The sequence below is a fragment of the Pristiophorus japonicus genome, unplaced genomic scaffold (assembly GCF_044704955.1).
Source record: "Pristiophorus japonicus isolate sPriJap1 unplaced genomic scaffold, sPriJap1.hap1 HAP1_SCAFFOLD_237, whole genome shotgun sequence".
NCBI lineage: Eukaryota > Metazoa > Chordata > Chondrichthyes > Pristiophoridae > Pristiophorus > Pristiophorus japonicus.
The window spans coordinates 238,053-260,228 of record NW_027252090.1 but is presented as its reverse complement, the minus strand read 5'-3'; the positions used below and the strand labels follow the sequence as shown (position 1 = coordinate 260,228).

The window sequence follows — 22,176 nt, the reverse complement described above, 5'->3', positions numbered from 1 at the left end:
AATAAACTGTTTAAGAATAAAATGCACATTAACTAACTTTGTATAGATGAAGATGGTTTATCGTTACTGTGTCCAGGATTAACAACGAGGATTCAATGAAAGCTTTAATATTGTAACTATGGGTAGGACTTTGGTCCATTTCTGCACTGTCAGAAAGAATCATCATTCGACAATCAAAATCTGATAAACCTTTCTGTTGATTGAGCAATTTATTTTCTGCCAGCGTTAATCAGAGAATGAGTGGAGTATTTGTGCGGGTCCCTGCCACTGTGGTACTACAGCGGGGTCACGGTGCTGTACACAGCGAGCGCCTCGTACAAAAAACCCCCACACGGAGTTTGCACACGCCTGCGATCATTGCCACCGCAGGAGATTCGAAGCAAACGAGGCTTGAAAACAAGCAATGGGTCGAACTAAAATAGATTTGTAAAATGACCAGCACAACTTGAAATATCTGGCTGCTGCACTCTTATGGGAGTCGAAAAGAAGTTTTTTAGAGCACTGTGCAATTTAGTCTCTGTATTTTACAGTTAACTGTCAGCTGAAGTATTTGGCACGGCGTGTCTCACTGTGGTACAGTGGGTGGCACAGCAATTACTGTCAATACAAAAACCCCTCAGCACTAATTGAGTAGGTCTGGGTCAGTGCTCGCTTTCTCAATCCACTGTATCTGCAGTGAAGTCCTATTTATGTCCAGCACTGTACTACCAGCACAGTTTAATATGGATAAACTGATCATTATTCATTGATCAGTTGGAAAATTTCATGAACTGTTCACGGGTTGCTCTGTGAAATATATAACACCAGTGCATTTATAAAGAGTGAACAATATCCATTAATACATTTATCATTTTATGAAGATCCATTGTGGTTTTACTTTGCCTCTGGGATGTGAATATTTAAACTAATGTTGGATTGCTGTCTGTTTTACGCAGTGCCGGTTATTGTGTGACCCAGCCCCGGGAATGTAACACTGTGACGGCATGGACTACTGGGGACAAGGCACCATGGTGACAGTGACAGCAGGTAAGAAACATTCACTCTTCAGCAACTGTGGAATTTGCGTCTTTATTGTATATTTCTGTGTATTTCAATAATTCACTGATTCGCTGAGTTCTGTACTGAGATTTGTTGCTATGTTTCATTTGATTCTGCTGCAATGCTTTTATGGAAAGAAACTGCTTCTCCACAGAACATGTTGTTGAGGGATTGATCCCCAGATTGGTGTGATTTGGTGTTTATCTGCTGATGGGACTCTGTGCCTTGGTTAGTTCAAACACCCAATGGTTGTTAAATCCTTTGGTGTTTCTGCAATGCTTAGTCTCTGCAACATCTAATTGCTGCATGTTTTCTGATCAAATACAAATATTATATTTAAATGTGTTTGAAAGATGATTTTAGGCAGAAACAGAATGCTTTAGATGTTATAAGTAAATGTAAGATATTGTATTGTGTTTTATTTTTTGATAATTGCAATGTCATTTATTGATCAAAAGTTGACGAATGCTCATATATGTGGAATGTTACTGTAATGAAGAACTATATAATTAATATATTTGTGATATGAATCAGATTGAACTTAATACAAATTAATAGAAATAGCGCGCAATAGCACAACAATATCCTATATCAATATTAATTTATTAACATGATCCATCTAATCACAATTCTGCTCCCATTATTTTATATTTCTACTTATTTCAATAATTAATTCGTTCAGTGATAGACGGGCTCGCTGGATACTGCATTGACATTTTTTGGCAATGTTACATTTGATTCCGCTGAAACCGTTTATAGAATTAAGCTGCTTCTCCACAAAACATTCTGTTGTTGTACTCAGCCGCTCAGTGCTATGGTTTGCTATTTAGCTGCTGAGCAGAGAGTGTGTCTGGGTTACTTTGAATAACAAAACTTTTGTGAAACTGTTTGGCTTTTGTGCGATGTTTATCTCAATGACATCAAACTGCTGCAAGTTTTTATGATCCGTTTAAAACAGTTTCAAAGATAATTGTAGGCAGACAAAAAGTAGGTTTTATAAATCAAAAATCGTTACTAAATAATGTTCTCCATCTTATTATTTAAGTGAGAATTACAGGTTCAACGATTAACCTATTCTTTATGGTGCACACATTTAATCCATGAAATGTTGCTGTAATTTCGAATTCTACGATTAAAAATTTGCAGGTTGAAGGGCAGTTAAATAAATATAACTCAAACAATTATAATGCGGTAATATTGCCCAATATCACTAAATATGCGATGCAATTAATATTCTTGTATTAACCATTATTCGCATCCCACAATTCTGCTGCGCATTGGTCACAATTAACGTGAGCAGAAAATTTTAGAGGCTGGCGACAATTTCTGATTAGGTCTGAAATGATTTTAATAACAGCATACTGATTCCACCGCAGTTCAAGGAGGGTCTGAAATTAATTATCTCCCTGTTTTACACAGATCCACAATAGATTGTATTCAATTATCAATTAAATGCGAGTTGTAAATTACAGTTTGTAAATGTCATAAATCTGACGGGTTATTAAATTCTAAAATTATGTAATTTCTTCAATTAAATTTTTTGTTTCATAGCGAGACAATTATCACTTAACTAATCTGCACCGTTTGTAAGATGATAGCCTGAGCGTTAGGCGTCGCTGGCAGTCAGAGCATTATTCATATGATTCTATTTAAATTCAAGGAAAGTTCAGACTGACAGACACACAACCCATTCAAAGTAAAGCTGATTAATTTAATTACCAGAAGGTCAATGTTATTTTTGAATTGAATAACAACATCCAGTCTCCCATAGCTGTGCTGCATATGGGGTAGAATTATAGAGAGTGAACACATTACATTTAAGAGTTATGTTTAACTGTGATTCACGTTAAATTGATCACCAAAATCTCTCCTCCATTTGCTCATGAAATGTCAGTGTCGCAGATGGCCTGAATGAATGCTTCCCCGCCAATATTACGTTGATCATTCTGGAAAGTAGTTTCAATAAATAGCTTAATAATTAATTTACGGGCATTGTGTGAATTACAGGAGTAAAATATAAAAAAGATTATCTATGTTATTAAATAGCGGAGTCTATGTTACCGACTGCACACTGGTCTGTTGCCTGTTATTTAATAAAATATATTTTACAGTTAAGAATGAGGATAATGTTTAAACTGGAGGGACCTGATTTAGAAAACATTCAGCGTTACAGCCCATCGATAGTTAGTGAGATGTAACAACGGCCAGACGTTGAAGTATTTAAAATACTCCACTCCTAAATCCATCATATGAAATCCACTCTGAGAAAAGAGGGAGTTTATGTTGTATCAGAGAGTTCAGAAACATGCAGAGTTTACATGTGTCGCTAGAGAGCGGGAATATATTGGAAGCTCCTGATCATTTTAACTTATTCAAATGTGATTTGAATCAATAAACATAATATATTAGTCTGAATGTCTTCATCTTTTAATATGATTCTTAATATGTTAAAATTGATAAGTGCCATATTAAATTAACTGAAACGCTAATATGTCACACGTTACGAAGCAGGAACAGGATTAATATGAATATTAACTAATTTTATTATAATGCAGTATTAGATCAGCAAACACCAATATTACTTTAGAGTATAATATCAGTGTGAACTCATTAACCATTAATGACCTCCCACAATTGCGTTGTATACTGGAGAGGATTACAGTTACTGCAACATCTCGAGGGTTGGCGAGAATTTTAAATTAAGTCTAAGATTAACTTAGTAAACAAGACTTGTCTTACTCAGTTTTGTTCAGATGGATAAGGTGTATCCGCAGATTTTAATGAATTAACTTCGTGTTTTGCCTCGATTATTTTACAGGTTATATTTAATTATGAAATTATATTGAACCAGTGGCTAATCGGTTTTCAATGTAACTGTTTCCTGGTTTGTTAAATTCCTACTCTGAAAGTGAGTCCCGATAAAATGCAGCAAATTACCATGGAATGTAGATTATTTCGATATAATTGTTTTCAGGATTTGTACGATTGTAGAGATGGAGGGAGACATGATTGGAAGTCGAAGAAAGTTTTCCAACTTAATATCAGTTTAATTTTTTTTAAAAATTGCACTTTTGAGATGATCGGAAATTGACAGGAGATCAATTGTAAATCAGCTTTATTGAAACTGACAGATGGCACCGATCTATCTGCTGAGAGCAAGATTTTGCCTGTTCTCTTTCTGTGCGCCTGCTCACTGTGTGAGAATCAGGAGCCCTCCTGATTAGCTGTAAACCTTCCGGTTTGTCCTCTTGTATTTCGTTGAGTACAATTCGACTCATTTATTTGAGAAGCTTGTATCTCTGAAAAATGTGACAGTTTCAGGTTAAGTTTGAGGAGGCACCTCACAAATGGGACCAATAACGCAATTTTTGGCATTCAGAAGCAGAAGTTCAAAAACACTTCTGTTAAACTGTTGAAGGTGCTTTAATCAGTTTCTAACCCATGCTATAACTGTCCCTGGAGTCCTGATGGGACAGTGTAGAGAGAGCTATACTCTGTATTTAACCCCTGCTGTACCTGCTCCGGTACTGTTTGGTGCGACAGTGTAGAGGGAGCTTTACTCTGTATCTAACCGGAGAGACCTGCCCTCGGAGTGTTTGATGGGACAGTGTAGAGAGAGATTTACTCTGTATTTAACGCATGCTTTACCTGCCGTCGGAGTGTTTGATGAGACAGTGTAGAGGGAGCTGCACTCACTATCTATCCCAAGCTGTACATGCCCTGGGAGCGTTTGATGCGGCAGTGTAGAGGGAGCCTTACTCTCTATTTAACCATTGCTGTATCTGCCCTGGGACACTGAGAGTTTTGGATGGGATCGTGCAAAGGGAGAATGTATTCTTTATCTAACCCGTGTTGTAGCTGCACTGGGTCAGTCTGATTGTGCAATGTATAAGGAGCTTAACTCTGTATTTAACCCGTGCTGTAACTATCCCGTGACACTTTGATAGGACAGTGTAGAGGCAACATTTACTCTTTATCTAACTCGTGTACTGTCTGCCGTGGTAGTGTTTAGTAGGACAGAGTAGATGGAGCTCTGCTCTCTATTTAACTAGTGCGCTACCTTATCTGGACTGTTTGACAGTGCAGTATTGGCATGGCTTTTCTCGAAATCAATCCCTTGATACAGCTGAGCATAGAGTGCAGAGGGAGCTTTACTCTATATTATTTGTAATATAACAGACCTGAAAATGCTTTATCCAGGGGCATTCACGCAGCCTTAATTTGTATCCAACTAATAAAGTTCGAGTTAGCAAGGCAGATATGTTCAAATAAATATTTCCATTGCTCCAATGAAACAACAATGCCTTAATTGAGTTTAACCTTATTGCAAAATAACTGCTTCATTTTTGATTAATTGATAAACGTTAAACATTTTGAGTATCAGATAATGATTGAATGAGATTGGCCTGATCTTGAGTTCAATTTCAGAACAAACAGTTTCTGGAAAAGATTGAAATGGTCCAGAAAGCAGCGCCTGTTCTGATCTTATGGTAGGCTGGAAGTTAATTTGACAATTTAACTGGTGAATGTCGAACTCCTGCTTCAAATAACCGTCATGGGAACGTTATGTTTGAAATCAGCATTTCGTTCAATTGGTTTTTTTTAATGCACCAGGTCGGGACAGACGCAGGTCAGATGCAGCTGTTGGACTGGGTCATAACACAAGGCACACAGTAACTGAACTGCATTTCTGTGAAGCATTTAAAGAAATACATTCAGCCTGCGATGAATTGCCATTCACAATAATCTTTCAGACTCTAACGGTATCCAATTGAATCGTTTGAGCCAAATTTCTCAGTCCCTTTATTTTAACTGTCCCATTTCACTATAACAGACAATAAACATAGATCTGATAGAGGTGTTCAACATGATGAAGCTTTTCTAGAACTTAACCCTCTCTTTTAAAAAAAAATCCCCTCATTTTCCCTCTAGTTCTTTTGCCAATTATTTTAAATCTGTGACCTTTGATTAACGACGTACTCATCAGTGGAAATCGTTTCTCCTGACTTGCTTTGACAAAACCTCTCTCAATTTCGAATACCTCTATTCGGCCTCCAATTAATTTTCACTGCTTTAATACACAACCCCAGCTTTTCTAATATTTCCACCTAACTGAAGTCTCTGGTCCTTGGTATCATTCTGGGGCCTTGTCATCCTTTCTAAATTGTGGAGGTCAGAATTGTATACACTACTGCATCCGATGTCTAACCAGTGATTTGTAAAGGTTGAACATGACACCCGTGATTCTCTATTCAAGGCCCCTTTTACAATGGCAATAACGCATACAATTTAGTAAACTTCTTATCAACTTGCCCGGTCACCTTCAAAGAGATGTGAATATGTACTCCCAGGACCCTCTGCTCTGGCACCTCCCTCAAATTAATGCCTGTTAGATTATATTGCCTCCACATGTTGTTCCTCCAAAATGCATTAAATTGTATCTGTCATGTGCCTGCCCATTTCACCAATCTGTCGATGCACTCCTGAAGTCCGCTGCTATCCTGCTCACACATTCCCACGTTGCCAAGTTTGCATCATCCGTGAACTTGTAAACTGTATTCCCGATAACAAGTCCAGGTAATTTATATATATAACAGGAAAAGCAATGTTCTTCATACCGATCAATGGGCGACCCCACTACTCTTCTGTCAGAAAAAACATCTGTTCACCACTGCTCGCTGCCTCCTCTCCCGCAGCCAATTAAATACCCAAGTTACCTCCATCCCTTTAATCACATGTGCTTCTATTTTCCGAATAATTCTTTTATGAGATACTTTATAAAATGCCATTTGAACATCTATATATAACACATCTATTGCAACAGCATCATCGACCCTCTCTGTAACTTTACGGTGTAGACCGAGATTTCAGTATCTGACCAATAAACCACAGGTGTTTCAGTAATCCGCACAAACCAGAATCGAGAGATACCCATATCAGCAGTAACCAGGTTCTTTATCCTTCCTAGCATAGACCCGGCTGATAACCAACCGATTTATAATGTTTAAGTTTTGCCAATATTAGGTATTTAGAGAAGAAAACCTGTCCTGATGTTTAGATTATGTTCGGTTCGAACAACAACAAGAAGTGACTGCAACGACCCAGAAAGCAGTGCATGTTCTCACTGGCGGGAGGCTGGAAAATAATTTGTAAAATTAAATGGAGCTTTTAAAGAGCATCGTTCCATATAACCGGCTTTGGGAACCGTACATCATTCGGATTATTTCATGGAGTGATTGGGAAGAGGAAGGTCAGGAGACATCCAATCAGTAACAGGGGACAGATCACAACTCATACTGCATCGCTCTTCCTCCAATTCGGAGCAGGAAAGAGATAGGCCCGAATCAATCCCGATTGAGATCAAACTTGACTCCTAGATATCAGGCTGTGCAAAAGTTCCCGGTTCAAATCTGTGCGCTGAATTAATCAATTCACATTTTAAAGGAGACTTCAACCATTTATTTGAACGTCCTATATTTTCCTGGGAACAAAGAAGATTTAGATGAGGTCTGATAGAGGGGTTTTGGAACTATGAAGGGTTTTATGAAGGGATTCAGGAAACATATTTCCCCAGGTCGGTGAGTTGGTGAGTAAATGGCACTGATTGAATATCAGCAGCAAAGGAATGAAGGGAGAGGGTATTATTGTACTGTTCTACACAGGTGCTGTTGGGACATGAGTTGTCCTATCAGAAAGAGGGCTGCATGCAGAATCCATAACAGCTTAATAAAATTGAACGTTTGAGAAGAAGATTGGGAATTGGAAGCTGAACGGGATTGGTGGAGAGATCGTTCAGAGGCGTGATGGGCCGAATAGCCTCCTTCCGTGCATTAAAGTTGTATTATTTTATCAGTCTCGCTCATGTTTAAAACATGCCGGGATTTTAAAAAAGTTAATACAACTAGTAGATCTTGCTGTGGAAGTTGTGTGATTAGGATAATTCACCCCACCGCTATTCAACCAAGTGTATCCCCTGAAAACAATAATTGTATTTATATAACGCGTTTAATGTAGTGAAACGTCGCAAGACGATTCATACGAGCTTAAGGAGGTAAAATTTGATATCAGGCCACATAAGCAGTTTTCTTTAGTATGGTCAGCAGTGATTCTGGTAATTGACAAAAATCTTGGTCCAAGAGGTTAGTTTAAACAGCATCTTAAAATGGAGAGTTGACTTCACTTTAATATCATGGAATGGCCTGATTTCGTGCTGCTAATATGATTATGAGAGCAAAAGGATGCAGGGAGGAACTCAGAATATATAATGTGAAATAATTTACTGTGAAAGTGATTGGAGATTGAGAGGAGAGTTCCATAATAGCAGCAAGAAATCCACGATACAATATCCCAGCATTCACTCCGTAAAAAGGGGCCTGCTGGACAGAATGCCCCTTTAAGTCTCGTGACTATCCTTATGTACGAGACTGGAGTTACGTGGAGGCGTTTCACGTCGGGTCTCATAACTCCTTGTAATTCAAATGTTGACGTCGGGTTTGATCGGTAAATGATGGATTTAGTTTACCCCGTAGTGAAACGTTTAGTTGTTTGGTTATTTTATAAGCACTGATTACAGAGTCTAACTTGTCCACTTGGCCAATCTTTCCCAGCGACACCATCTGCTCCCAAACTCTATGCCCTGCTCTCCTCCTGTGAACAACCCGACACTGGCGGCCCTGTCACCTATGGCTGCTTAGCGATGGACTACTCCCCGGAAATCACCAGCCTTTCCTGGAGGTCAGAAGAAGCGCCGATCACCACTGGATTGAAGACCTACCCGTCAGTCCTCAACAAGAAGGGAGCCTACACACTGAGCAGCCAGTTAACCATCAGCAAGTCATTGGTGGGGAGTAGCGCAATCTACTGCGAGGTTCGAAGAGGTGACTCGGTCTGGGACGTAAAAATGCCAGGTGAGTGCTGTGGGATACAAGGAAGGCAAATTGTGAAAAGCAGAGATAATATGTTCAACTTGTATACAACCTTGGTTAGACCAGACTTTGAGTAATGTGCACAGTTCTGGTCTCCATCTTACACTTCGAGTCATTGCACAGCTCTGGTCTTCATATCGCACAGTGAGTGCTGCGTACAGGTCTGGTTTCCACATCATATTTAGAGTATTGTACACTGATAAGATCTCCATAACATATTAAGAGTTCTGCATACAGGTCTGGTCACCATAACAGATCTCAGTGTGCATTACGATCTCCAAATCAAAATTCGAGCATAGTTCTGGTTTCCATATCACACTCAGAGTACTACGCACATGTCTGGTCTCCATATCACATATAGAGTACTGTGCACTGCTCTAATCTCCGGATCATATCAACTGTAATGTGCATAGTGCTGGTTTCCATATTATAAGTATGATACAGAGGCACAAGGACGACACCAGAACTGAAAAATTGCAACTGTCACTAATTGCTGAACGGAGTGGGATTCGTTTCTCCAGAAAAGGGAAGGCTGAGTGGTGATCAAATGGTGGTCTTTAAAATTATGAAGCGATTTAAAGGTTAAACGTAGATAAAATATTTTGCTTGAACAGGAGCCCGATATTGGGGCCATAAATATAAGATATTCACTAATAAATCCAATAGGGAGTCCAGGAGAAAGTTCTTCACCCAAGGAATTGGTAAAATATGGAACTCCCTGCCACATGGAATACGAGGCGAATATCAGAGATGCGTTTCAGGGGAATCTAGATAAGTACACGAGGGAGAAAGGCATCTAAGGTTATGTTGATAGCGGGTAGGCAATCGGGAGAGAGGAAGCCCATGTGGAACATAAACATAGGCCTGTTGGGCCTTATGGTCTGTTTCGGTGATGTAGATTATATGTTAAAAACCACTTTAAAGTTCTTAATTGTTTGGATTGTAACAAATAATCGTCATAAAATGTATTTTCTTGCAGGTCCTGTGGTACATCATCCAGCTGTTATCCTTACCTTGAGTTCCAAGGAAGAAATCACCAGTAGCAGATCTGCAACCGCCGTGTGTTCAATCATCGATTTCCATCCAAACTCACTGACCGTGAATTGGCTGAAGAATGGACAAATTATGAAATCGGGCTTCATCACCTCTCCCGTATGTGAGGTGAATGGGAACTTCTCGGCGAGCAGTCGGCTGACATTCTCCGCCGCGGAATGGTTCGCCCACTCAGTCTATACCTGCCAGGTCTCTCATCAAGGAATCACCCAAAACCGAACTATCACCAGATCTCCGGGTAAGAGACATCGCCCCGGGAAGTTCCGGATCACTCTGAGCGCTGATCTCAGTCAGGGCTTTAATCGTAATTAGTAAAAAAGCACTGAATTATTTCTAATTTCTAATCATACAGTTTGTTTTTCCTTTCGGTGTAAGCCCTGACTCAGGATTCCTCACGGTTCATGATTCCGTCACTTCGCCAAAGATTGCCCTCTGCTTGCCCTTAGTCTCAGCTTTATCCTGAGTTGCCTGAGCATATTGGGAGCGACAGTCGGTGTCTCCAGGCCTTTACTCTGTAAGGACTACTGCTAGAAATTGCTAGAAAGGGTGTAGACAAATAAAGTGACCTTGGAGTGCATGTCCACAAATCCCTAAAGGTAGCACACCAGCTTGATAAGTGGGTTAAGAAGGCAGACGGAATATTTACCTATATTAGTCGAGGCATGGAATAAAATAGCAAGGAGCTTATGCTTGAACTGTACAAAACACTTGTTAGGCCGCAGCTGGAGTAGCACGTGCATTTCTGGTCACCAGGTTACAGGAAATATGCGATTGTACTGGAACGGGTGCAGAGGAGATTTACCAGGAAGTTGTCTGGACTGGAGAATTTTGGCTATGAGGAAAGATTGGATAGGCTGGGTCTATTTTGTTTGCAACAGAGGAGACCTGATTGAGATGTATAAGATTATGAGGGGCCTTGATGGAGTGGATAGGAAGGACCTGTTACCCTTGGCAGATGAGTCAACAACCAGGGGACACAGATTTAAAGTAATTGGGGCGAGGTTTAGAGGAGATATGAGAGGAAATGTCTTCATCCAGAACGTAGTGTGGGTCTCGAAATCACTACCTGAAAGGGTGTTAGAGGCTGAAACCCTCAGCACATTAAACAAATATATTGGATATGCAATGAACCTACAGGGCTGCGGACCAAGAGCTGGAAAGTGGGATTAGGCTGGATTGCTCTTATTTGGCCGGCGCGGACACGATGGGCCAAAATTGCCTCTTTCCATGCTGAAAATGTCTATGATTTTATGATCTGCCTTTTTAGAACAGAGCATTCAGTTCTGGGCACCGCACCGCAGGATGGATAAACTGGCTTTAGAGCGGGTGCAAATCAAATTCGGGCTAAAACGGCTAAATGATGAGGACGGGTTAGGCTTGTATTCCTTTGTGTAGAATGTGAAGAGGCGATGTAATTGAGGTGTTTACGTTGATAAATGGAACTGATGTGGTAGATAGCGAGAAAATATTTCCTCTGGTGCGGTACTTCAGAACTAGGGACAGAACCTTAAAAGTAGATCTACACCATTCAGGGGTAATGTCAGGAAGGATAATTTCACACAAAGTCTCGTGTACATCTGGAACTCTCTCCCCCCCACCCGACCCCCGGCCTCCCAAAGCTGTTGAGGGTAGGGGTCAATTGAACATGTCAAAACTGAGATTGATAGATCTTTGTTAGGCAAGGGTGTAAAGGGATGCACAACCAAAGCGGGTAGATGGTGTTGAGGTAGATATCAGCCATGATCTGATTGAATGGCAGAACAGGATGGATGGGCTGAATGGACTTCTCCTGTTCCTATGACACTATTACTGTCCTGCGGTTATATTCCCTCCTTACTCTCTCTCACTAGACATGATAAAAGCTCACTAATGACAGAAATTTAAAAGAAAACTACTTCACATCAGTATTGCAATTTATTCCCCATGACAAAAGACCCCTTCAAATTCCCTTACCACGACCTTTTACTTCTGCTCTGCCGGGGGGGTGGGGTGGGCGGGGGGCTACTGGTTCCTGCACATTTTCATCAACCCCAAAATCATAAGACACCAGAAAATTAACTTTGTTTCCTGTTGCAACTATAATCCTGGATTTGATTTGACACTCGTTTTGAACCAGTGTAAATTCCATGTAGAGCTCTTCAACCTGGGGGTGAAGCCATTATACTGAGCGCAAATGCGTTCGGGCAGAAGGATCGATAGACGGGCGTAAAGGAGCAAGGATTTTCGGGACGAGCGCTATTCAGTGCATAACACAATTGCACCCAACTTTATTCAATGTTTTATGCCGGGTCTTTGCCTCACAGCCGATCACAGGTGGCTCTGGGTGCAAATACACAGGAAATGTTAAAGCGTCTCCCGGGATGGTTGCCAATTCGTTGTCCTTCCAATAATGATGGTTGTTAAGCAACAACGAGAGGTTAATATCCCAAAGATGATTTATTCTACTTTTGGGAGTTAAGCAGAATGCTGCTATCCTGACTCTGGAGATGAAGCTTTGCTTGACTTTCATTTCTGCTTCACAGAAGATTCCTCGTGCAACGATCCAAAAATCACTCTTTCGCCGCCGTCACTCGAGCAGGTCTTAATGGAGGCGACAGTGACCTTAACCTGCATCGTGTCGAATGCTCCTTTTGGAGTCACCGTGTCCTGGGAGCGGAAAAAGGACATTTTGAAACCAGGGAATCACGGTGAACCGGGAGAGGGCGACAGTGTGATCAGCAAGTTAGACATCTCGACACAAGACTGGCTGAGTGGGGATGTGTTTGACTGCGTGGTGAGCCATCGGGATATGCACACTCCGATCAGAGGTTCCATCCACAAGGAAATGGGTGAGTGGCGTGATTGTAGTAACACGTGAGAGGCTGTGACTATTCCCGGTGCTTGTGCATGGGCCAATTCGTTCACATAAGTATATTAATAGATTACTTTGATAATTGAAATGGTAATCCCACGAACTAAATACTCTGGGATATGTGAGGATGCATTTAAGGGGAAGTTAGATAATTGCAGGAGGGAGAAAGCAATAGAAGGACATGTTACGTGGTTTAGATGGTGAGCTGGGAGAAGGTTCGTGTGGAGCATAAAAGTTGGTATAAATCAGTTGGCCGAATGGCCTGGTTCCTAGCAGTGATTCCTGTGTAATTTTCCAGTACAACTCTTCAAGCTCCCAGAGAGAATGATTTTATTCCATTCTGTTCTGGGCTGAAAAACTGGACAGGCCACAGAGGCGAAAAAGGGAATCCTTTAAAATTCCGCGCAAACCACGTATCTCGCGCATTTAACCACCGGTGTCATTGTCTCTGGAAGTCTCCAGTTTATTGATGTTTATTGTAATTGATCTGCAGCTAACGATCCGCGGGAACCGGCCGTGTCTGTCCTCCTGCCCTCGGCAGAAGAAATCTCCGCTCAGAGGTTTGTCAGCCTCACCTGCTTAGTGAGAGGTTTCTCCCCCCGAGAGATCTTCGTCAAGTGGACCGTCAATGACAAGCCGGTGAATTCGGGCAACTACACGAACACCGAGGTGAAGACGGAGAACAGCAGCAGCTCTTTCTTCACGTACAGCCTGTTATCCATTGCAGCCGAGGAGTGGGCCAGCGGTGCTTCTTACTCCTGTGTGGTAGGACATGAGGCCATCCCCTTGAAGACCATCATCAGAACAGTCAATAAATCCAGCGGTAAACCCAGTTTTGTGAACATTTCTCTTGGTCTGATGGACACCGTCAATGCTTGTCAATGAGAATCTCTCGATTGCATTTCAGTTCTTAAATAAAAACCAATAAAGGCCTTTTCTTCCAACCGTGAGTTACACACACAGCCGCTCAATTAATTTTGTTTCCCATTTTTGCCAAGGGGCGGGCTGTTAATGTGAAGCAGAATATTTGTCGGACTTGGGCACAAAGCTTGTACAGCCAGCGCTCCCAGCTCAGATACACCACAGTTTGGAGACAGAGTGAAGCTCTTTCATGACAGGATTCCTCAAAGTAATTTCAGCAACTTTCTTCCCACTGGCAGAACCTGCAAAGTTCCATTTTCCGACAAACAAATGCAGCACATTTAGATCTATGTGTCATTGTTTCTCGTGTTGTCCATCCCTTCAGATTTGGGGCCGGTTTTAATTGGCAGCATCGCACGCTCTTGGATCTGAAATGAGGGCGACACGGGAACAGGAACTGTACCTCCCACTGCCCCACCAGAGAGAGAGAACAAGTCAATTGTTAAACCCCTGTACCCCCACTGCCCCACCAGAGAGAGAGAAGAAGTCAATTGTTAACCCCCTGTACCACCGACTGACCCAACAGAGAGAGAGAACAAGTCAATTGTTAACCCCCTGTACCCACCACTGACCCACCAGAGGGGAAAGGTCAATTGTTAATCACCTGTACCCCCCACTGACCCACCCGGGGGAGGGGAAAGGTCAATTGTTAACCCCCTATACCTCCCACTGCCCCAACAGAGAGAGAGAACAAGTCAATTGTTAATCCCCTGTACCCCCAGTGCCCCACCAGAGAGAGAGAACAAGTCAATTGTTAACCCCCTGTACCCCCCACTGACCCAACAGAGAGAGAGAACAAGTCAATTGTTAACCCCCTGTACCCACCACTGACCCACCAGAGGGGAAAGGTCAATTGTTAATCACCTGTACCCCCCACTGCCCCACCAGAGGGGAAAGGTCAATTGTTAACCCCCTGTACCACCCACTGACCCACCCGGGGGAGGGGAAATGTCAATTGTTAACCCACGGTACTCCCACTACCCCACCTGAGAGAGGGGAAATGTCAATTGTTAACCCCCTGCAACTCCCACTGCCCCAACAGAGCGAGGGGAAAGGTCAATTGCTAACCCCCTGTACCCCCCCCCACTGCCCCACCAGAGGGGAAAGGTCAATTGTTAACCCCCTGTACCCTCCACTGCCCCACCAGAGGGGAAAGGACAATTGTTAACCCCCTGTACCCTCCACTGCCCCACCAGGGGGAGGGGAAAGTTCAATCGTTAACCCACTGTACTCCCACTACCGCACTAGGGAGGGGGGAAAGGTCAACTGTTAACTCATTGTAATACCACTGCCCCAACAGAGGGAGGGGAAAGGTCAATTGTCAACCCCCTGTACCTCACACTGCCCCAGCAGAGAGAGGGGGAAGGTCAATTGTCAACCCACTGTACCTCACACTGCCCCACCAGAGAGAGAGTGGAAAGGCCAATTGTCAACCCCCTGTACCTCACACTGCCCCACCAGAGAGAGGGGAAAGGTCAATTGTCAACCCACTGTACCTCACACTGCCCCACCAGAGAGAGAGTGGAAAGGTCAATTGTCAACCCACTGTACCTCACACTGCCCCATCAGGGGGAGGGGAAAGGGCAATTGTTAACCCCCTGTACCTCCCACTGCCCCATCAGGGGGAGGGGAAAGGGCAATTGTTTACCACTGTACCCCCACTGCCCCACCAGAGAGAGGGGAAAGGGCAATTGTTAACCCCCTGTACCTCCCACTGCCCCATCAGAGAGAGGCGAAAGGGCAATTGTTAACTGATTGTGTTTCCGATCCTCCAACACAGTGAGGGGAAACGGCAATTGTTAAGCCACTGTACCCCTCAATTCCCACCAGAGAGAGATACCCATCGTTGAATTGTTGCATTCCGTCGCCTGACGTCACCTGGCGTCTCACGCTGAAAACATTTACACAGAGCGGGGAAGAATGCGTGCAAAAGTGAGTGCGTGTGTTTTTGTGAAAGTTCACGCTTACACATAAACACACAGAGACTTACACATAAACACGCACATAGGCACACTTACACAGGATATTACACATGCCCAGAATATAATACACACCTTTATTGTCTGAACCAGTTATTAGTACTCTCTTAAAGTTTGAATGACAGCAAAAATACACACACGCACCCTAACACTAAACAGACAAAAACACACGCATTAACACACATACACACACACACACGCACACACACATGCACTTACACTCGCATAAACACACACATCAACACAATCCCACTAACGCATAACACACACACACACATTTACATGCGAACACACACATTTACACATAAGCGCACACATGCTTACCCCTAAACATACACAATACTTACACATAACCATACACACACACATGAAAAAAACACACATGAACGTACTTATACAAAACACAGACATTTAAACATAAATACACAAAATTTCATATAAACACACAAAGACCGACAAGTAAACGTACACAAGCGTACGAAAATAAACACACACTTACACTTAAATATAGATACATAGAATCGCACATTAACACCCGCAAACTTGCATATCAACATTACATTAACACACATCAACACACAAACACAGACTAAACCAGAACAAGTGATCGTCATGCACATATATGTAAACACTAAAGTGCACAAAATACATCAGGCTATCGATGAATATAGAATTAAAATACACTCTTGGAACAGTCTCCCAACCATTATATTCAATAAATCATTTCTGATGTCATAATATCTCACATTCCTCTATTCTGGTCCTACACACACACTGAATTAACGTTCTTAGTTGGAAACTGATGCAAGTTAATTAAGTTCAGAACACTGACCGTCACAAACTAATCAAGATTATAACTCACATCTGACGTCTTACACTGCCCCCTTGACAGTCTCCAAATAATTAGGTCGCTAAAACTATTGTTAAAATAATCGGTATCGCTCAGTAAACCTCCCTCGATATTACATCATACTATTCCCGAACGGTAAATCCTATGAAATTGATACAAAATCAATGAGCGTGTCACATTGAAGGAAAACTGTCAAATTTTCCAACACGGACGTAGGAGGATCATAAAGGAAGAGCGACTGTGGAATTAGGAACACAGATAGATTGTTGAGAGTGATTAACTTAACACAGGGCATACATTGAACATCAAGTTAGAGAACAAACTAATACCTTAAGGAAATAAAATAGAATATATAATAATAATACGATATTTTGGATTAGCAAACGATCTGAATATTTTCCTCCTCTACATCTCCGCAGATTCCTCAGATCACATCTGGGATGAAGACTACGAGGGCCAGAGCGGCAACATCTGGACAACCGCTTCCACATTCATCATCCTGTTCTTCCTGAGCATGTTCTACAGCGCTGCCGTCACTCTGGTGAAGGTGAGAAGATTCAGTGCATTTGCTTCGAGCTGACTGAAGCGGTTTGCCAAATCTCTGAACGTTTCATTGATAAAAACCCTGAGATAATTGCCCCAAAGCACTAAATCCCTGCTTCAATCTTTTGTCCCTCTTTTACAGGTCAAGTGATCGGCTGGATCTCGGCCGCCGTGGATTTTCCTCATCTGGTTATTAACATCACTGTGTCCTGAAAATAAACTAGGTCCTCTTGGTGATTCCCGGATTCAATTGACTTCAGATTTTTCGTCTCTGTGTTTGAGAAGTGAGATATTCGTTGCTATAATGTAAATGTATCTCTGAGTTTCATAATTGTTTGAATATCTCATGTATAACGAAGTCACTTTTCTCATTCATGATTCACAATTATTCCCTTCCCTTTATGTTGAACTGTTTCTCTCTCCCTGGTGTCTGTAACAGTTGTACAGATAGCTGGCAGCTCAGGCCGCGTGTGTTCCAGGCTCAATGTGACGCTCATTTGTTATATTCAATTTGTGTTAACATTTTAAAAACGTCTCTGTAAATTGTTCGATGTGAAATTGTTAATAAATCATGAATGATAAATGGAATATGTTGGACTTTGTTGAGTTCCATTCTCCAAGGCTCATTCACATCGTTCCCTTTCCCTATCACACTTTGTTTTATTCCCCTGAGAGTTATTCATCACCCGTCCTGTCTGAGTTGTGTTTGAATCCAAGTCCCTTCGGTGAAGGAGCCGCTGCGCCACCTAGTGTCCGATCATTGTAACGACACAATTCCCCCAGCCTTTTTACGTTGTGCTGCAGAGGCGAAATGACTGCACAGCGAACAGGCGGATCATGCAGTCTCTTTTAATATTATGGTCCTTCACGTGCCAGGTGATGCTAAAGAGAAATACTCTGATGCATCAACGTCTGATAGATTATAGAACGTGTCAGAGTAAATCTCCTTTTAAACTGTCCCATCAAACACTCCCAGGGTAGGTACAGGGGGTTAGATACAGAGTAAAGCTCCCTCTACATTGTCCCATCAAACACTCCCAGGGCAAGGTACAGGGGGTTAGATACAGAGTAAAGCTCCCTCGACACTGTCCCATCAAACACTCCCAGGGCAGGTACAGGGGGTTAGATACAGAGTAAAGCTGCCTCTACACTGTCCCATCAAACACTCCCAGGGCAGGCACAGCACAGATGAGACCCAGAGTAAAGCTCCCTCGACACTGTCCCATTAAACACTCCCAGGGCAAGTACAGCACGGGGATAGATACAGAGTTAAGCTCCCTCTACACTGTCCCATCAAACACTCCCAGGGCAGGTGCAGCACTGGTTAAACACAGAGAAAAGCTCCTTCTACACTTTCCCATGAAACGCTACCAAGGCAAGTACAGCACGGGTCCGATACAAATTAAAGCTCTCTCTGCACTATCCCATCAAACACTCACAGGGCAGGTACAGCACGGGTTAGATCCAGAGTAAATCTCCGGCTACACTGTCCCATCAATCACTCCCAGGGCAGGTACAACACGGGTTAGATACAGAGTAAATCTCCGGCTACACTGTCCCATCAAACACTCCCAGGGCAGGTACAGCACGGGTTCGATACAGAGTAAAGCTCCCTCTACACTGTCCCATCAAACACTCCCAAGGCAGGTACAGGGGGTTAGATATAGAGTTATGCTCCCTCTACACTGTCCCATCAAACACTCCCAGGGCAGGTAGAGGGGGTTAGATACAGAGTAAATCTCCGGCTACACTGTCCCATCAAACACTCCAAGGGCAGGTACAGGGAGTTAGATACAGAGTAAAGCTCCCTCTACACTTTCCCATCAACACTCCCAGGGCAGGCACAGGGGGTTAGATACAGAGTAAAGCTCCCTCTGCACTGTCCCATCAAACACTCCCAGTGCAGGTACAGGGAGTTAGATACAGAGTAAAGCTCCCTCTACACTGTCCCATCAAACACTCCCAGGGCAGGTACAGGTGGTTAGATACAGAGTAAAGCTCTCTCTGCACTGTGTCATCAAACATTCCCAGGGCAGTTACAGCACGGGCTAGATACAGAGTAAAGCTCCCTCAACACTGTCCCGTCAAACACTCCCGGAGCATGTGCAGCATGGGTTAGATACAGAGAGTACAGACCCATCTACAATGTACCAACACACTCCCAGGGCAGGTACAGCACGGGTTAGATACAGAGCAAAACACCATCTACACAGTTCCACCACACAATGCAAGGGCAGCTACAGCACGGATTAGATATGGCACAGAAAGTCCAGGGAGCTCAAACTCTGGGAGTGACACCTAATGCCTGGGGCCTATGTGACAAACAGACAGTGGTTCCATTTATACTGTACACACACAGAAAGCAAAGAAAGAGACTAAAGTTGGAGAGACTTTATTTGAGAGAGAGTTTCGGGATCACACAGCGTCTGCAGGTACATTTGCAGCCTTCTGCCCAGTGAGCACCGCAAGATACAGGCAATGTGATAGGCGGGAAAATTGCAATTGTGATGTCAGACTAGTGTATGGAGAAAGAGTCAGACTGAACACTGTGAGCTCAAAGTAAAGTGTGACCTGAATCTTTTATTGCAGGTCTCCAGAGAGCCTCTCCAACCTGTGAAGCCTTCTGAAATGTCTGTGCTCCCAAGGGATTATGGGATCCCTTGGCACTCCGGGGAATGCGCCTACTGGTGGCTGCACAGTGTAAATACAAGCCCACATTTCTAACAACATTCTCCCGCACAGTATAACTATTGACAATGGGAGTCGATCTGGGGCCCTTATTGTCCTGGTTGATCATCTCGGTGTGAAAGGTGGTGTAGGTGAATCATTTGTTGGGCGCTCGCCGGGCTGCTGTGCAGCTGGCCTTGCTGGGCTGCCTGGTGTGTTGTGCCCTGCAGGGCTGCTGTGGGTGATGGGTTCTGCTTCGTGGTCAACGTGGTGTCATTTCCCACTGGTGTGTGTGTTGGTGCATCAAAAAATGTAGGGTCCAATGTGGGTTGCTCAGGATAGTCCGTGAATCCGAGTTTGATTTGGTCCAAGTGTTTCCGGTGAATGAGTGCATTTGAAAGTTTGACCCGACACACCCTGCTCCCCTCTTTGGCCACGATAGTGCCGTGATGCCACTTGGGACCTGGTCCATAATTTATTACAAATACAGGATCATTGAATTCAATCTCGCGTGACACATTTGTGCTGTAATGGTGCGCACTTTGTTGAAGCCGCCTGCTCTCTTCCTGTTCATGTATTTCAGTGTGTACTAACAAGAGCCTTATCTTAAGTGCTCTTTTCATGAGCAGTTCAGCAGGTGGGATCCCAGTGAGCGAGCAGGGTCTCGTGCGATAGCTAAACAGGACTCGGGATAAGCGAGTCTGGGGTGAGCCTTCAGTGACCCTCTTCAAGACTTGCTTGATGGTTTGCATTGCTCTCTCTGCCTGACCATTGGACGCTGGTTGACACGGCGCAGATTTGACATTCTTGATCCCGTTATGGTTCATGAATTCTTTGAACTCAGCATTGGGAAAACATGGCCCGTTGTCGTTCAACAGAACATCGGGTAAGCTGTATGTGGCAAAGATGTCCCGCAGGCTTTCAGTGGTGGCAGCAGACTTGCTAGCCGACATTATCTCACATTCAATCCACTTGGAGTACGCGTCTACAACCACAAGGAACATTTTACCAAGCTTGGGCCGGCATAGTCGACGTATACCCTAGACCACGGTTTGGAGGGCCAAGACCTTAAACATAGAGGCGCCTCCCTGGGTACATTGCTTAACTGCGAGCATGTGTAACATCTGTGAATGCAGGACTCTAAGTCCGCATCGATACTGTGCCACCACACGTGGGATCTGCCTATCACTTTCATCATTATGATGCCTGTGCAGATACTTGGAGGTAATTGATGAAGGTGCCTCTGCCCTTCTTGGGGACCACTACTCGATTGCCTCACAGCAGGCAGTCTGCCTATATAGACATTTTATCTTTGCGCCACTGGAATGGCTTTATATCTTCCTGCATTTCCACTGGGACACTGGAACAACTCTCGTGAAGCACACAGCTTTTGACTAAGGATATAAGAGGTCCTGCTTGTCCTGTGATGGGTGATTGCTCACTCTCAAATGCTTCCATAACCTTGGCTATATCTGCAGGCTGCCCATTGCCACCCCCGTGGTGGGCAATGGCAGCCTACTGAGAGCATCGGCGCAGTTTTCTGTGCCTGGCCTGTGGCGGATGGCATGGTTGGATGCGGACAACATGAACGGCCATCTCTGGATGCGGGCTGATGCGTTTGTATTTATCCCTTTACTCTCGGAAAACAGGGGTATAAGTGGCTTATGTTCAGTTTCTAATTCGAAATTTTAGCCCAAACAGGTATTGATCCATTTTCTTTACCCCATAGACACGCGCTAACACTTCGTTTCCAGTCATGCTGCAGACAGACTCCTTAGACAGACTCCTGGATGCATAAACCATCGGTTGCAGTTTCCTAAAATCATTAGCTTGTTGCAATACACACCCGACACCGTATGACGATGCATCACATGCTCGTACCAAACGTTTACATGGATCATACAATAACAGGCAATTTGTTCGAGCATCACAAGTTTCTCGCTTTTATAAAGGCCCTTTTTTGGATTTTGCCCCAAACCCATTCGCCCCTTTTCTAGTGAGACATGGAGTGCTTCTAGCAGGGTGCTGAGTGCCGGTAAGAAGTTACCAAAGTAATTCAAGAGTCCCAGGAATGACCGCAGTTCCACCACGTTCTGTGGCCTCGGTGCGTTCTCGATTGCCTCCGTCTTCGCTTTGATGGGTCTGATGCGGTCCGCCGCATTCCTCCTTCCCAAGAAGTCCACTTCAGGCGGCAGGAAAACGCACTTTGAACATTTTAAGGTGAGCCCCATGCGGTTGAGTCGACTAAGAACCTCCTCCAGATTCTGCAGCTGCTCGTCTGTGTTCCGACCTGTGTACAAGTTGTCGTCCTAGAAGACCACGGTATGCGGGACCGACTTCAGTAAAGTT

At 43.4% G+C, this 22,176-nt stretch overlaps 1 gene segment (V, D, J or C); it reads left to right on the top strand.

The window, feature by feature from the left end:
• The first annotated feature begins 868 nt into the window (after positions 1 to 868).
• Positions 869 to 17,216, top strand: LOC139245800 (Ig heavy chain C region, membrane-bound form-like). The segment is given in 6 exon segments: positions 869 to 1,026; positions 8,646 to 8,954; positions 9,943 to 10,254; positions 12,539 to 12,844; positions 13,361 to 13,690; positions 17,037 to 17,216. Coding segments are annotated over 6 exon segments (1,461 nt in total).
• Positions 17,217 to 22,176: the final 4,960 nt, after the last annotated feature.